Source organism: Martes martes, assembly GCF_963455335.1.
Source record: "Martes martes genome assembly, chromosome: 8".
Lineage (NCBI taxonomy): Eukaryota > Metazoa > Chordata > Mammalia > Carnivora > Mustelidae > Martes > Martes martes.
In genome coordinates this window covers 15,697,820-15,714,260 of record NC_137895.1, presented here as the reverse complement: position 1 = coordinate 15,714,260, position 16,441 = coordinate 15,697,820, and the positions used below count along the sequence as shown (strand labels likewise).

Here is a 16,441-nt window from a genome sequence, read left to right as displayed (position 1 = left end):
AGTTCTGTGACGAAAGTCCGAGGGTGTCCTTGGCCAGACGTTGTGAGGCCCCCAAAACCGTGCCACGTATCATGGGCAGAGTGCGTAGAAAGCCCTGTCCCTGACCCCACTCAGACCCCTCCCCAAATCCTGTTTTTCCTCAGGTCTCAGCCGTTTGAGAGGGACGTAGGCAAAGTGGGAGCCCATAGCCGTAGCTTCCAGGAGTTAGGCTGAAAGAAACCAGGGCTATGTCAGCTACAGATGTGATGTCCTCCAAGATTTCAGAGAATGAGTACATTGTTTCCTGCAGCATCGTCACTATCAGATAACATTTAGAAGCCCTTTTTATTTCCTAAAGCGGTATCGTCATGTTCTCTTATTCGATTTTCTAACCATCCTTGTAAGCAATGCATGTTTTTTGCTTGTTGTTTTGTTTTTTTTTTTACCCGTTTTCAAATGAGAAAAACCTGCGCCATTATTCACACTGGAGACGGCTTCCTAATGTACAGAAATGGTCCATCTTCATGGCACCCATTCCAGAGTCTCAATTTCTCTCTAATTTGTCCACTTCCTTCCATCCCACTGATGCCAATTTAGTTGAGACCCCCATCACCTATCCCTCGGATCTGGGGAGGAGCATATAAACCCCCGTGTCCCCAGGTGTCAGAGGAGGGAGCTAAGCACAGAGAAGTTAAACAGCACGTCCAAGTTCAAATAACTAGCAGGGTCTCAGTAAGTGTCTGTTGAGTGGCTGAGCAGATCCATCAGTGAGAGCATCACTGTCACTGGAAGAGAATGGGGGTGGATCAGGAGAGACTCCCCCATGTCCTTGAAAAGGCACTCAGTGTTCACGCCCCACCAGTGGGAGGTCAGCGGTTGGGTCTCATCTCACAAAGGACAGCCAGCAGGCAGGCTCTCTCTGACCATGTCTGCCTGCTTGGTGAGGTACTAGAAGAGGAGGGAAGCTGGAAGAGTTTGGTGAGAAGAGAAAAGTCCCTCGAAGTAAAAGGGAATGAGTTATCAGGACAATCGGTGGTACTAACGGGTAATTTTTACTGGGCCCTTACCAAGGGCAAGGCATTGTTGCAAATTATCTGTATGCGTTTGCTACTAGATTTTACAAGAATTCTCTAAGGTCGGGGTTATTATCATTCCCATTTTACAAATGAGGAAACTGAGTCATTTGAATGTTGACTTGCCTACGGGTCCCCAGCCAACAAATGGCTAAGTTTGGATCTCTCTAACCCAGGTAGCCCAGCTCCAAAGCCCTTCCACAGAAACCCCTCGTCACCCTGCCTTTCCACAAACATCATCTCTGTGAACACCAAGGCTGAGGCCTGCTGGTTGTGTCTTCATCTTGGCAGATGGCTTTGCTTCCAACTTGCTTGCAAATCCTCATGATTATCCCAGGCAACACTGCACAGGAGCCCAGCGTACCCCTGGGCGGGGGTGGGGCTTCATCCCTGCGTTGAGCAACGTGCATGGAGCTCCTCGCAGGTGCCAAGCCCAGTGCCAGGTCCCTGCTCTCAGGGAGCTTACATGCAAGTAGGGGAGGCAGAAAATCGGCAGGCAGGGAGCAAGTGTCAAGATAGTTTCAGAGTTCAGAGTAAGAAGCAGACGTGAAGCAGGGCCATGAGATGGTAAAGGACTGCGGGTTCTCCTCCCCTCTGGCTGGTCAGAGAAGGTGGCTGGGCCGACGCCTGAATGTTGTAAGCAGAGGAGCTAACCGCGTGGGCATGTGGATGAGGTCGCATTCCGGGGAGGAGGGAGCTGCCTTACAAAGGCGCCCAGGGGCAGTGAGCCTGGTGTGTTTCAGAAATAGGGAAAAGAATTTAAAAAGCCAGCGTGGCTGGAGTCTGCTGAGTAAGGGTGAGTCACAGGAGAGGAAGACCAGGAGTAAGAGCAGGGACTGGTGACCGAGGCCAAGGGCGGGTCTTCGCTCCAGGCACGAAGGAATCCATTGGAAGGCTTGAAGCAGCAGGGCAGACACTTTTGCACACACTTCCCCCACATTGTGAGCAGGAGGGCAAAGCACAGGGCAGCCAAGTGAGACCCCTCAGAGTCCAGGGCCTCACGGTCACTCCCATGCTCAGCCCCCTCCGCCCCACTCCCAACACTGGTGTCTTCTCCACGGTCCCTACCGACTGCCAATAAGTCATTGCAATCAAGGACATGTTTTCCCTTTTCTTTGGATTGTTGTTTGTAAAACACAGTGACTATGCTCCCACCTTTCCCGATGGGTAACTGATTCTTGTGTTGACTTACAGATCATAAGGCAGCAGTTTCCTCAGCTAACCACCAGAAGACTTGGGACCCGAGGACAGTCAAAGTAAGCACCGGCCGCCGTGCCGTCCGCAGAGCGCGTGTCTCTGAGTCAGGCCCGCACTCTGGGCCTTTTATCCCCAGCTCCGTTCCCAGGCCTGGCGGGAAGTCTGGGGCTGGCACGGAGTAGACAGCAGGGCCCCCCTCCCAGGGCCTCTGACAGAGAGGCTGTGGGAAGGCCCAGGGCAGTCGGGCCCAGCCAGCTGCTTTAAGGAATCTGACTTTAGGCCACCCTGCCTTTTGGTGTTTTTGTCAAATGGTCCCGACCATCACTTAGAAGAGCGCTGGAGGCTTCGTGGGCAATCTCTAGTTCCTTGGATGGCTTTGCTGAGCACATTTTCTACTCCCATAGTATCCAGTCGACCAGAAAAGCTACCTGCACCAATCCCTGCAAGGGAGATGGGGTGGAGGGGTCCAGCCAGACCCTGGTACACGGGGCGTGCCGTCAAGCAGCCAGCCCGTATCTGCTGTCACACTTTCTGTGTGTCTCATGGACAGAGCAGATGCACATCACCTGCCCTCCCGGAGGGTATAGTCTGGTGGGGAAGACAGATCAAAACAAGATACGCAGATTGTGACAAAGAGGCTTGTCATAGGGAATAACCAAAGGAGAGTGCCCTAGCTTAGAAAGGGTAGCCCAGGAAAGGCCTTTCGGGAAGAGTCCTGGAAAGTGAGAAGGATGCATGGATCCCTTTTCCTATGTGGGAGTTGGTGGGGAGGGAATCTCTGCCTTCACTGCACAGGCTTCACTAAAATCTGATTTATAAGATTTGCCTCAAAGGGTGTTTCAAAAATTATTGGATGTTAACAGGTATTCTGTGGAAAAGCTGTGTTTGCCACATACGTTTGGAAAGCACGAAGTTCATTCAACAGGTTCCTTTATGCAGGACTTCTCAGAACCTTTATTATGTTGATGTACACGGTGACTCCACTAGAGGGTGCCTTATTATGTAGCATTTCTAATGCTTTGACCATGTCTAGTAGCAGATCAGCACATACTGATACACAAAATATTGACACTTAAAAAGAAAAAAAACAAAAACAAAAACCAACCATATAGGACTTGTTAAGACTTGAGACTGAGGGTTATACTTCAAAAGCAGCATGTCCCGTAATGTCCCCCAACTCCCCCTGTTCCTGCCGTCCCTGGGCAGCATTCCTGTCCTCCCCAGGTGGATTTAACTTTGGAGCCAAGTTAGGTTTAAAAAAAGGTGATCAGGGGCGCCTGGGTGGCTCAGGGGGTTAAAGCCTCTGCCTTCGGCTCAGGTCATGATCGCGGGGTCCTGGGATTGAGCCCCGCATCGGGCTCTCTGCTCAGTGGGGAGCCTGCCTCCCCCCCCCCACCGCCCCCGCACCCACTGCCTGCCTTTCTGCCTACCTGTGATATCTGTCTGTCAAATAAATAAATAAAATCTTTTGAAAAAAGCGATCAAACTGGGAAAACCCCTTTTTTGGTGGGGGGCGGTAAAGCTCTAGAAAATAACAAGACTCATTTTGTGTGTATGTGGCTCAGAAGCTCTTGGGGCAATTTCCAATGAGCTTTACAGAAATATTTTGAGCAGGGGATATTTTGGAATAAATTTCTAATAATTTTCCAGAATAACTGCTCTGAAGTACAAATCTCATCTGTAAAGAAAAAATCCAGTATTTGTTTAAAAGTGAGCCTTCAGCCTTGGTAAGAGCAGGGAGTACAGAACCACACCCCTCCTTACTTATTTGCTGGTAAGCCCAGGGGTTGGCACACGATGGGCAATTCAGTCCTCAGATTGGTAGGAACAGTGTTGCATGAACGGAAATGTGTGGGTCTTTGAAGAGTCCCTGGGTCTAATACATTTTTGCTCATCCCTAAGAGAGAGGAGTAGAAATAAGACTGCAAAAATAGAACCATAGTAGAGACGGGGAGGAAAGGTGGTAAAGATAGACCAGAACCGTTTCCTATCCTTTATAAACTTGGAGAAAGTTACCTTCCGCCTACATGTGAGAACCTGTTTTTGTTTTTGGTTTTCTTCTTCTTTAACCCAGAAGTAGGCAAATTGGGCACTATCTTCTTTAAAAATTCCGTGGTGTCAGTTTCATGGTTTCCCTTCCGCAAGGAACCCCCTGCCCAGGTTAGTCACACTTTCAACCATTTGAAAGGTAACAAGAAGCTCTCGTCTCTGACCTGCCAGTTGGCCTTAGGAGAAAAAAAATCCCTCAACAAATTTACCTTGACAGAATATATGGTGGGGGAGGGGGAGTGTGGATTGTGTTGACCTGTCCTACAGAACTGAAACAGAAAAACTGAGATGTTTTTCAGAGCAGAGCAACAGCTTTGCTGAAATTGCTGGTCTCAGCAACACACACTGGAAAATCAAGAAGTGGTCCGTTCTGAATACGCTATGGGTCCCTTGATCTCAAGAGATTATAAAGGGGAACTTTGTTAAGGTTCAGGAGGCGTGTCCTAACCGCCTGGCCGCCTGGAGGACAGTCCAGGAGCCACGGAACCCGCCCCTCCCCCGCCCCAGGGTACCTCTCCCCGCAGCTGGCAGTTATGACAGTTGGGAAGTAGAAGGCGCAGAAGACAGAGAGCAGCTCAACACAAAGAAGAACTTTCTGATAACTGTCCCGACCCAAAATGAACTGGGCTGCCTTCGGAGGGCCTGAGTTCTTCATCCCAGGAGGCATTCAGATAGAGGCGAGATGCCCACTAAGCAGAAATATCACAGAATGGTATCAGGAGAAGGGGGGCAGGGAGAGGGGAGGTTATGTGTGCTCATCTTCCTTCCCCGTGAAGCCTCTCCCCTAACTCAGAATGCTTTCTTCCCGGTATTATTTGAGGACTACCCCCCAACCGTACCTCCGCGAGCGGAAATGAGTAATTTATGTGCTGTACAGCGTTTCTGAAAGCGAGGTCCATGAATTTCTTCCACTAGCATTGACGTGTGACTATAGAAACCTACTCTAGACCTACTGAATCAGAATCTTTGGGGGGGGGTGGAGCCCAGGAGTCTGTATTTTAATGTTTTGTAGGTGATTCTTATTAGTAGCTAAAATTGGAGAATCCCTGGCTTAGTAGTTAAAGCACTTCAGAGGTTCAAATCCTGCCTCTACTCACTGGGGGATCTTGGGTGGGTTCCTTCAGTTCCCGGAGCCTTAGTTGCCTGGTCTGTAAAATGGGGCTAATAGTTAATTCCAGACTTACAGGGGTTTTGCGAGATTAAGTAAGGTAATATGTGTAGAGTGCTTAGCACCACGTTAGCTGCTGGGATGAGCGTCGTGTAATAGTAAATCGTGACAGCATTTCCAGCGACTGGGGATCGTAGAGCTGGGACTATAATGCAAGTGCTCTACCGAGCAGGCTGGTCAGTCAAACTGGCTTGCGTCGGAATGACCTGAGGTGCTTGCCCCAGTGCTGATCCTTGTGTCCCACTCCCCTGTTCTGAATCAGTAGGTCTGGGAAGGGCCTAGGCATTCGTATTTTTATTATGCTCCGTAAGTGACTCTGAGTTTGTAGTCACCTCCCGTGGTGTTCTCTGCTAGGGCAGCATAGCGCCTTTGTGGTCAGACAGACGGGTGTTCAAGAACCTCTTCTAGAAAGCTGGATGACCTAGGGCACGTGTCATAAGCCTCCTTCCCTCCTTTTGCTCATCTGTAGAAAGACTGTGCTAATAATCCCCATTTCCTAGTAGTAGTTTCCAAATTCCAAATGTAGGTAAAGTGGTTGGCAAAGTGCTTAGCATGGGGCAAGCGCTCAGGAGTTTCTGTAGCTAAAATCCAAACAAAATGTAGCTTCTGTCCCTCCTTCCATCTTCATGGAAAATGTTGCTATTACTAAGCCCACTTGAGTTAATGAAAAGTTTCGGCCTTTAACATATCCAGTGCCAAGGGAGCCACTGAATGTATCTTTTGAAAATCCAGTTAAGACTATCTTTATTGACTAAGGAAGATCTGGGCCAGTGAATTGGTGGCCGTCGTGCAGTTAGGGGTTGCAAACACAACTTTCTTCTTGGGTCTTCACCGAAAAGGACCCCCGAGTTCTCTTCCTCTGAGATCACACTGGCACAATACAAGAGATTAAATACCAATGGAAATTTTTTGCATCACCCCCCTTTCTGCTTTGCAAAGTATTTGACTTAACATTTTCTGTGGGAGGCAATTTGGGTTATTTTTACCTGCCTGATTGATGGCTGGCAACTTGGAACTTTGGTTTAATTCTAGATTTCTGAGATGTCAAGTCTCCCAGGAGAGTTAACTCTTCTAGCCCAGGGAGGGTGGGCCCAGCCATCCTTGGTCTTGGGGACCCCCTCTCTGGAAGCCCCACTTGATAAAGTGCATGTGGGTCTCTCTCTCTCTCTCTCTCTCTCTCTCTCTCCCCCTCCCCCCCACCTCTGGCCCAGGTATCATTACTACGGCATTGCGGTGAAGGAAAGCTCCCAGTATTATGATGTGATGTATTCCAAGAAAGGAGCCGCCTGGGTGAGCGAGACGGGCAAGAAAGAAGTGAGCAAACAGACGGTGGCATATTCACCCCGGTCCAAACTTGGAACGCTGCTGCCAGAGTTTCCAAATGTCAAAGATCTAAATCTGCCAGCCAGTCTGCCTGAAGAGAAGGTGACCACATCTGAGGTGTTGCTGGGAGTGGGTGGCTTCCCTTTCTCTCTCTCTCACACACAACACACACAATCTCTCTCCCTCTCAGTGCAAAATGGTGAGTTTTAAAAATATAAAGATAGAGGGGCGCGTGGGTGGCTCAGACTCTTGATTTTGGCTCAGGTCTTGATCTCAGGGTCATGGGATCGAGCCCCACATCGGGTTCTGCAGTGGGCATGGAGTCTGCTTAGGATTCTCTCTCTCCCCCTCTCCCTCTGCACTATCGTCGCCCCCCCGCCCCGACTCACATGCTTACACTCTCCCTCTAAAAAAAATTAAAAACATATAAAGATAGAAATCGGAATAAAATAGAGAACTTAGTTAATGATAATGTACCCGAATTTATTCATTAGTTGTGAGAAATGCACCATCCTAATGTAAGAGGTTAGCAATAGGACTAATGGGTGTGAGGCATATGGGAGCTCCCCATACTATTTTCAGAACTTGCCTGCAAATTCAGTACTCTCCTAAAATAAAAAGTTTATCTACCTATCTAACCTCCCTACCTCCCCATCTATGATGCCACACTGTCTCATGTCACGAAGGAAGAACCCTTTTGGCTCTAGATTGTAGATTGGTTTTTTAAGAGGATTGAGTTGGTGTCCCCGTGTGCTGCAGAGGATGTGGTGAAATCATAGTCCCATAGACAAAGAAGACTTTATAGGGTACCGTGAGTCAGGTAGTTTGGGTCATAGGGCATTTGGAGAAAATGCCTGGAAATACATCTCTCACCTGCGTATCTTGACACAGCCCAGTGCACTAGGAAATGCTGAGCGGCTGCTGTCTACGGATCCCCCTGGGAGCTGGGACACGCTGTAACTGAGGCATGAGTCCTGCTCCCAGGAGTCCCATGGCTAAGGCAGGGGAGATGGATGTCTGTGCACAAGCAGACTAAGTTTACATAAAATGAATGCATGTCTGCGTTCTGAAACAAAATGACTGTCTGTAAATGCTTTAAATTTAAGAACTAGTAACTTTTTTCCCCCTCAAAGTTGCTTTTTTTTTTTTTTTAAATCAATAAACTTCCTATATTGTAGCTTTAAAATTCTTGGATAAATAGATCTGGAGATGTTCTTCTACTGAGCAGATTCCAGGAAATTTCTGAATGTCTTTTTATGATTTTTGGCAAACATCCTTCTTATAAGTACTCATTGGGTTTTAATTCTTCAGTATCTTAGCTGATGAGGAGAATCTAATTAATAACGCCCTACTGAACTCTGTGGTGGGCCAGGTGCCGTGCAAAGTGCTAGATACACGAGTATGAATAATATGCCATTTAAATTTTCCCAGGGCCCATGGTCTCAGGTGTGGGGAACGGGAGAGAGAGAAAAACCCACGCTTTCCACTGGATCCCAGGGCAGGTGCTCTGCTGGAGAGACATGTCCGGAAGCACAGAGGAGGGACCCCAGGGCCAGAGAGCACCACAAAGGAAAATCAGACTTACTTGGGTCTTACAGGATGTGTAGGTGTTAAGTGGATTTCATCCCCTCAACAGGGAATAAATGACTTGAAAATTGAAATTCCAAGGGAGGACAGTGGTAATGTCTATTAATTATGCTTTTATTGTTGACCCCCCCTTCTCCCCACAGGTCTCTACCTTTATTATGATGTACAGAACACACTGTCAGAGAATACTGGACACTGTAATACGAGCCAACTTCGATGAGGTAGGTCAGTCAAGGTTGAGCCACAGAATACTCTGTATTAAAATATCATAGTAGCAGGAGCTCCTGTTTTGAGAGCCCCTACCGGGTGCCAGGCCTTTGGAAACCCCTGTGGTGCGTCAGCTCCCATCATCTTGCCAGTGATCCCGGGAAGCAGGTGCTGTCCTTACCCCTATTTCACACAATTTCTGTGTGGACAGCAGGTGGCATGGCCCGCTCCTTGATCTGACTCGTGCACCGCCGCCTGCCCCACTGGCTTACGAGAAGACGGTTTCACAGGGTTACTGTTATCCCCAATATTATAGGCTCAGAGAAACGGAAGGAAAGCTTTCCTATGTTTTGGATTTAATCTTGTCTTGAGGCCCCATTTTCTTTTTATTTTAAAATAGTACAGTTAAGGAATGGAGAGGAGAAACAGGAGAGGGTGAAGGACAAGTTACATAACCAGAGAGACCGTAAAATAAATCTTCTTGCCTAAAATGCCATCCAAGAAAGCCTTCCAGAGGGACAGCAAGAAGCCACACATTTCACCGCATAAACCTGAGGCCTTTCTGATTCCAGAAAATGCCTTGAGGCCAAAAAAAAAAAAAAAATCCAACGCCCCCCCCCCCCGCCCCTGCCCTCGCAGACTCCAGTGGGGCTATAAAAACCAGGAGCTATTGGTGGACAAGATCCCAGAGACTCCCTGGTGTGGGTTTCAGGGCCGGGGGGCTGGGGTGCGCACTGTGGGAGAGGGGAGGGTACAAAATGGCATGGAGCACAAAGTGCTCTCTCCCCCACATTCTTGTGCCTTTCTGCCCCCGAGGCAGTGTCACCGCCCTGAGCATTCACTGAGCGCTGTGCTTACTTGTGAGAGGTCACGGACTGTTCCCTCAGTAACCCGGGCACGGGTGGTCGCCTGCGAGCTGGCACTTGGCTCACGGGTCCAAAGGAGATAGCAGGGTGCTGGTAGAGAAGGACTCCTGTTCCTGCTCTTGGCTTTCGTTCATGAGATTGTTGAAATCTCCCAATTCGTTGAGCAACCATTTAAGCGGATTCTTTTTAAAAAAAAGAAAGAAAAATCACTGCTTTCTCTCTTGTTGTGGTTTGGCTATGTCTTACACCCCAAAGATCACTGAGATGAGAGCAAATAAAGGTTCATGCTCAGTTCAGACCACACTGGCTTCTGTAGCTAATAACCCCAAGTCTTAATACATTAGAAGTTTATTTCTCACTGGTGTCACGACCCAGTGTGGACGCTCACAGGGGGCAGGCTGGTTCCTGGGGGTAGTTGAGGGACCCAGGCTCCTTCCAACATGTGGCCACACCCTGCCCTAGAGCCTTGGTGTCCTCATTGTTCAGCTGACAGATGGGGAGAAGGTTACAGGGAAGACATACCCGTTTCTTAACCTTGTCAGCCCAGAAATAAAAGGCATCATTTTTGCGCATGTTCCATTGGCAGAATCTGGTCTCATGGCCCCACCATGATGCAAGGGAATCCGGTCCCTCACTGGGCAGCCCTTCTCTCCCACAGAAGAGGAGCTCAGGGAGCTCTAGTGGCCAGCTGTCCCTCTCCACTACAAGTACTAACCACAGAACTAGAGACAGTCTCCCCTTAACATTCATATGTACTTTATTCATCTCAAAACTCACGCTCATCATCTCATTACACTTAATTCCATGCATTAATTCCAACACTTACTGGGCACTTAACGGGGCCGTGCTCCTGCTGTGGGTCTCAGGAATGGGGCAAGAAGTAAGACCCAGCCCACAGTGGGGAAAATAGGAATGCACATCAGGAATAGGATGCAGAGTATACAGTGAAGGCTGCAGAAACCTTGAGGGTGCTGAGTGCTCTTGTGGGGAAAGTGCCAGACTCGGAGCCCAGGCTCTGCCGTGAAGGCCGTTATTGCTTATCCTAGAAATAAAGGTAAAAATATCATCCCTGCCTTTTTAATGCAGAGCGTTCCTGGAAGGTGAAGACGGGACAATGCCTAGCAAAAACCCTTTGTAGACTATAAAATTATAGGTCATATGAATGCTTGTCAGGTATGTCAACCAGGGAGTTATAAGACTGGCTCGAGGACACACATTCGGTTAGGGCCAAAGTCACGGCTGCCTCTTTTGTCACCTGACACCGCCAGTCCAATATTCTTTCCATGCCCTTGGCAGGGATATTTGGTGGCTGTTTTTAAAATGGGTAATCAAAGTGTGGTTCATTCACCCAGCCACAAAAGAATGAAGGGGGTTATTTTCCTTTTGATGGGCATGGCTTTCTCCCACGGCTGAGGAAAGTCATGGGTAAGTGGATGGTAGGTGCATGTGGTACACCTTGACATTGCAGTTTGCTTCAGGTCTTCAAGATCTTTAAGGGTTGAGGTTATAACTAATGCTGGTATCACATTCTTAAATTACCTTGTTGACTGACTGACTGTCTCCTAACTTGAGGGTAGGGACCTTGTCTGTCTTGTTTGCTCCTGGATCCATGTCACCCATATTCTTAGGCTCTCGGTAAATATTTGTTGGGGAGATGAGAGCATGGATGGATGGGTGGAGGGATGTAAAAGTGCCACGGCCTTGTAGCCCAATCAGGCAAGTACAGAGAGCCCCAGTCTGCACAGAGGGGACTCCCTGCAAAGCCTTCTCCAAACTACGTTGCATAAAGAGCTGTGAAGTCCAGAGGTCTTGTGTTTGAGTCCAGATCCACCACTTACCAGCCTGTGAACTTGAGCAAGGTACTTAATCCCTCTGAGCCTCAATTTCTTTGGCCCTAAAATGGAGATGATCATTTTATCTACATAAGAATTCATAGAAGTGTCTGGTTTTGAAATCAGAGCATAAGAAATGATAGATATTTTGGTGGCTAATGTTTTGTTGAGATCCTTTCAACGCCGTAGCAACTAAGCACCCCTGACTGGAAGTTATCAGATGTGTTTCCAGAAGGTGATAGTATATTCAGGATGAAGTAAAGAGCAGATTTGGAAAAGAAATAGAAAACCCACATAGGTATTCCTTTTTTTTTTTTTTAAGATTTTATTTATTTGACAGAGAGAGACACAGCGAGAGAAGGAATACAAGCAGGGGGAGTGGGAGAGGGAGAAGCAGTCTTCCCGCCGAGCGAGCAGAGAGCCTGATATGGGGCTCCATCCCAGGCCGCTGGGATCATGACCTGAACTGAAGGCAGAGGCTTAACCCACTGAGCCACCCAGGTGCCCCCCACATAGGTATTCTTAAGGAAATCATCTCCTGATGCTTCACTGAGCCAAGAAGGAAAGGGCTGGGAGTTCAGGGGACTGGAGTAGATAATCCAGAAAACTCGTGCTTTTCCATCCTTTGCCTCTGACAATGTCGCCTCTTACACTTAAAAGGAATAAGGAAACCTCCTCCCGTTTCTGTTTGTTAGATCCCTACACACTACCAGACGTTTTGCCTCCGTGATCTTACTGGGTCCTGTACTGGGTAGATGTGATCTTTATTTTACAAAAGCCAACGGGTCTCCTATTTAGGTATTTCTGCGTGAGCTCCAGACTCTGTTGACTTGACATCCAACTTAATGTGGCCAGTGGCTCAAGCCACGAATCTTGATGCTTTTTCTCCCTTCACCCTTCATACCCAGCATCCTGGGAGGTCCCACCCGCTCCCCCTCCTGTGTGACACTGTGCCTGTCCATTTCACACCCAACTTCCAAGTCTAGGCTCTTGAGCTTTCCACTGTCCTCCCTCCTTCCTTTTCCTCCTCACTCTGAAGAAACAGTACCTTAAGATGTTAAATGGCCTGAAATGTGGAGGGTAAAAAGGGAGGTTAAAACTGACCCAACACCCCCCTCTCCAAAGGCTGCTCGGGAGACTGAGGACTGATCAGGGCTCCCTGTGCAAGCTGAGCAGGGTTAAAACAGACAGATGCCTGCTAAAGACTGATTTTCCACAGATTTGTTTTAACTACACAGCGGCTGATCTTTTCCAGAATTTCAGCTAGAAATTGACTGCTCACATATTTTAAAAAAAAAAAAAAAAAGCAGTAGGTCTGCATGCAAAGAGAGCTAAGAAAGACAGACGAATTCAGAATCTACCAAATCAGAGGAATCAACTGGGCAGAGGTTTCTAGGCGGTATTAGAAGGGCAGGCAGGGAGGTCTAGGACCCGGGCACCCTGATGCCCAGGGACAAGCTGGCCTCAGGGAACAGTGGAGGGTCCTCTAGAAAGAGCACCTTAGCCAAGAGCCCTGGCCATCTCTAGGCTCAAGCCAACCAGCAATCAGCCACCAGCCATCCCAATGCCAGAGCAAGAGCCTTGACAGGTGAGCAGAGCTACGGTGGGCATCCTGGCTGGGTGACACTCAGAAGCTGAGGCAAGGGGAGCCCGTGGATTTCTCGGGGCCAGGAGTGGCCGTGTCTGCGTGATGTAATCACCACTGCCACTAATCTTTAGTAAGTATCTACCATGTGCCAAGCATTAACATAGGTACTTACAGGAATCTTTACCAAAACCTATGCTGTAAGTGCTACCTTTACTGCCATTTCACAGGTGAGGAAGCTTACCTATCTCTAAGTGGAGAGACAGTACACCTCTGGTTGGTAGTGGGGCCTGGGCTGGAACTCTGGAAGATAGTCTTCACTGATCTGCATTTTCTGTTTTAAGTTCTAGTCTGCCTGAATACTCTGCAGTATTGTCACTGTTATGGAATAAAGGGGGCTGTGATTTAAGTGTCTCAGTTTACAAACCTGAACTTCATTCACCACATTGATCATGGTTTTGCTCAATACCATGGGCCCCCTAGGAAGTCTGGAGGGGGAGGGCGTGCTTTCTCCCCATGCCTTATCCCATTAGCCTCCCACCCAGGCCAGGCTGTGGGTATCAGGGAAGTCTGTCCACAGGAGGCTGAGCTCAGGTCACCAGGCTGGAGTCAGAGGTAGCCTGGTCAGAGGAAGGTGAGACCCTACCCCTGAGAGGGGCCTGAAGGACACTGCAAGTCGTGAGGACAGGGGTCATGAGGACAGGGGTAGAAAGCTGGGGAGCAGGCAGCAGTCCAAGAAGAGCTGTGGGTGTCAGGAGTGGGGTAGAAAAGCTGTTACCCTGAGAAGAACAAACTAGCCACGAGACTGATCTGTGGACTGATCTGTGGACAGACATGGGCTCCGTCTCATCCATTCCCTGACATGCTGTCTGGATTTGGACAAAGAAGTTAATGTCTCTGCAAAATGGGAGCGAGGATTCTCAGCTGTAGTAATACAAGTATTCAGTGAGAGAACCCATGCAAAGTGCCTGGTCTGTCGTAGTGACTTGATAAATAAAACAGATGCCCACGGTAATCCCATCTCCAAAGTATGAGACCGGGGGGGGGGGGGGGTACCAAATTATCTTTTTCATTGGATCAGGGTTGATTTAGGGAACCAGGAATGTGGGTAATGCTACTTGTGGGGGTTTGAGAGAACCTATCTGTGGGGAAAAGAAGGACACATAGTCCAGGAACCAAGTGGAGCCTCTGAGAATTCACAAAAATCCAGTCATTTGTCCCCTGTCTTCAAGATGAGACACTCCTCAGTGTTAGCTAAACTCTAGGTATTTTTTTTTTAAATTCTAGGTATTTTAATGGTATTATGCACATTAGTTAACCGTCTCTGCTGTTTCCCTTCACTTCCCTTACCTTGTCCTGCACCCCGGGGCCCCCACCCCGCTGTCTCCTTGACCTCCAGCTCACACGGGAGAAGATGGAGGTGTACAGGCCACTGAAGAGTTGTCTGCCTTAGACATGTGCTCTGCCACCACCTCAGCAATGGCGCAGACAGAGCTCCTGCCCTGATGTCGATAACGCTCTCTCCAGTGCCGCCTGTATTTCTCTTCTGTGCTAGTGGTTGGGGTGGGAGTGCCCACGTGGTTCACCGCCCACATACTACCATCTAGCATCCCATAGCGGCCACAGCCAGCCAGGGCTCTTTGGGGAAATGGAGGAATTTGGATAGGAAGAGGTCCTTGCATTTTCTTCCGGTTTGGGTACACACATTTCAAGATACCTTCCAGATACATTCCTTTTACCAGCACCTCACACGTCATTCCCTTCTTTTCGAGAACCCCCAAGGGCCCCAACAGGCCCAAAGAATAGTGAGCACCAGTGCTCTCAGTTTGTTAAGAGCACCTTCCCTTCCTTAAACTTTCTCTGGACCACAGTGAGCATGAAGGAGGGGATGGGTTACCGTGCTAGTCCTCTCTGGCAGGACAGACTTGACCCCAGGCTGTGAGGCAGGTGGTTTTGCAGCCGGGAGCATGCACAGATGGGCAGGGGGAGGTTGGGGCTGGGGCTGGGGCTACCCCTGCACAACGGGGGGAGCAGACGACCCCACTGCAGGCTGGTGGAACCCCCGGCTTTGTTGGAAGGGCCTCGTAACCTCATGGTTCTCCTTTCTGTGGGTCAATACAGGTTCAAAGTTTCCTTCTGCACTTTTGGCAAGGAATGCCCCCCCACATGCTGCCTGTGCTGGGCTCCTCCACGGTGGTGAACATCGTCGGCGTGTGTGACTCCATCCTCTACAAAGCTATCTCGGGGGTGCTGATGCCCACCGTGCTGCAGGCGTTACCTGACAGGTGGGCACGCTTCTTCTTGTGACTCGTCCTTAGCTCGTGCTGTTTCTGCCTCTTTCTCACTGAACGTAATCGTGCACTGTCTGGGGCTCTCCCTTGTAAAGACCACAGACACTGGGCTTTTAAAAATTCAATTTGATCGCTTCTCAGCCTTTTGGCTAAGATCAAGTGAAAAATTCAATTTGATTTACAGTTTTTAATATAAACAAAAATTTGAACATTTTGAACCATTTGTGTGGTTCAAAATTCAAAAGGTGTAATGCAGAAATGGTGAAAAGTCTTTCCCTACCAACTCCTATTCCCCAGGTACCCCAGACTTCTCCATAAAGCATCAAATTGAGTCATTTTCTGGGCACAAGGTGAGGTTCAGGGGGTCCATCCAGATCTACTGGGCACTATACATACAACCGATGCATATATCATAACTCTTTTTTTCTTTCCCACTGAAACAGTGATATACTCTATTATACTATTCTGCACTTTGCTTTAAAAAAACAATCATGGAGCTTGTGCTGGGGCTTCCTTGAGCCTCCAGATCACTCCCTACCATGCCCCACACTGCCCCCTGCCCGGGGGCTGGACCAAATGGAGTACCTCACAAGGCTCCCTTTCCCTATCTTCAAGGGAAGGTAGCATCCAGGAGGGAGGGAGAAGAGGGAGGTCAGGAGACGGACTCGTCTCTCTCCCTAGGAGGTCACCTCAGGCTGGCCATGGCTATCCACATGCCCCCACCACCACACCACCAGATTCAAATTCTCCTGGAGTATCTGTGCTTAGGTTGGAAGCTTGTCCTTTGGACATGGGATGCCCCTAACCCCCCACCCCACAGTAGCATCTCCATTATGGGCTCCTTCATGCCTGTGGACACCTTCATGACTTGTCCCTTGTAAATAAACTTTCCTATTTCGAGTGGCCTCTGTTTCCTACTAGGACTGTTAGAAAACATTTCACATCAGTCTGTGAAGAGATTTTATTCTTTTTTTGTGCCTGCATACTGTTCCCACTGGACTGAATGTAATCAGTTGTCTTCATGTTTCCAGTCTTGTTTCACTACAAATAATGCTGTGATGGATGATGTACATTCTTTTTCAGGCAGCAGGGTGCACTAGCTTTCCCAGGGCTGCAGCAACTAAGTAGCACAAACTGGGTGGCTTAAAACAACAGACATGACTTCTCTCACGGTTTTGGAGGCCAGGATTCTGGAATCGAGGTGTTGGCATCGTTGGTTCCTTCCAGAGATGTACTCTGTGCCTGTCTCCCAGCCTCTCGTGGTAGCTGGAGTCCTTGGTGTTC

At 48.7% G+C, this 16,441-nt stretch overlaps 1 protein-coding gene across 3 annotated transcripts in view; it reads left to right on the top strand.

The window, feature by feature from the left end:
* RFX4 (regulatory factor X4) overlaps positions 1-16,441 on the top strand; it is a gene marked incomplete at both ends in the record, with an annotated part of 157,596 nt that overhangs the window by 77,676 nt on the left and 63,479 nt on the right. For 2 of the 3 annotated variants that reach the window (XM_080810751.1, XM_080810750.1), the window contains 4 exons: positions 2,247-2,308; positions 6,678-6,891; positions 8,520-8,597; positions 14,988-15,151. In XM_080810751.1, the coding sequence (XP_080666877.1) occupies positions 2,247-2,308; positions 6,678-6,891; positions 8,520-8,597; positions 14,988-15,151 (518 nt within the window). Of the gene's footprint in view, positions 1-2,246; positions 2,309-4,915; positions 5,011-6,677; positions 6,892-8,519; positions 8,598-14,987; positions 15,152-16,441 lie in introns of those variants that run through there. The other variant, XM_080810752.1, reaches the window with a different exon arrangement.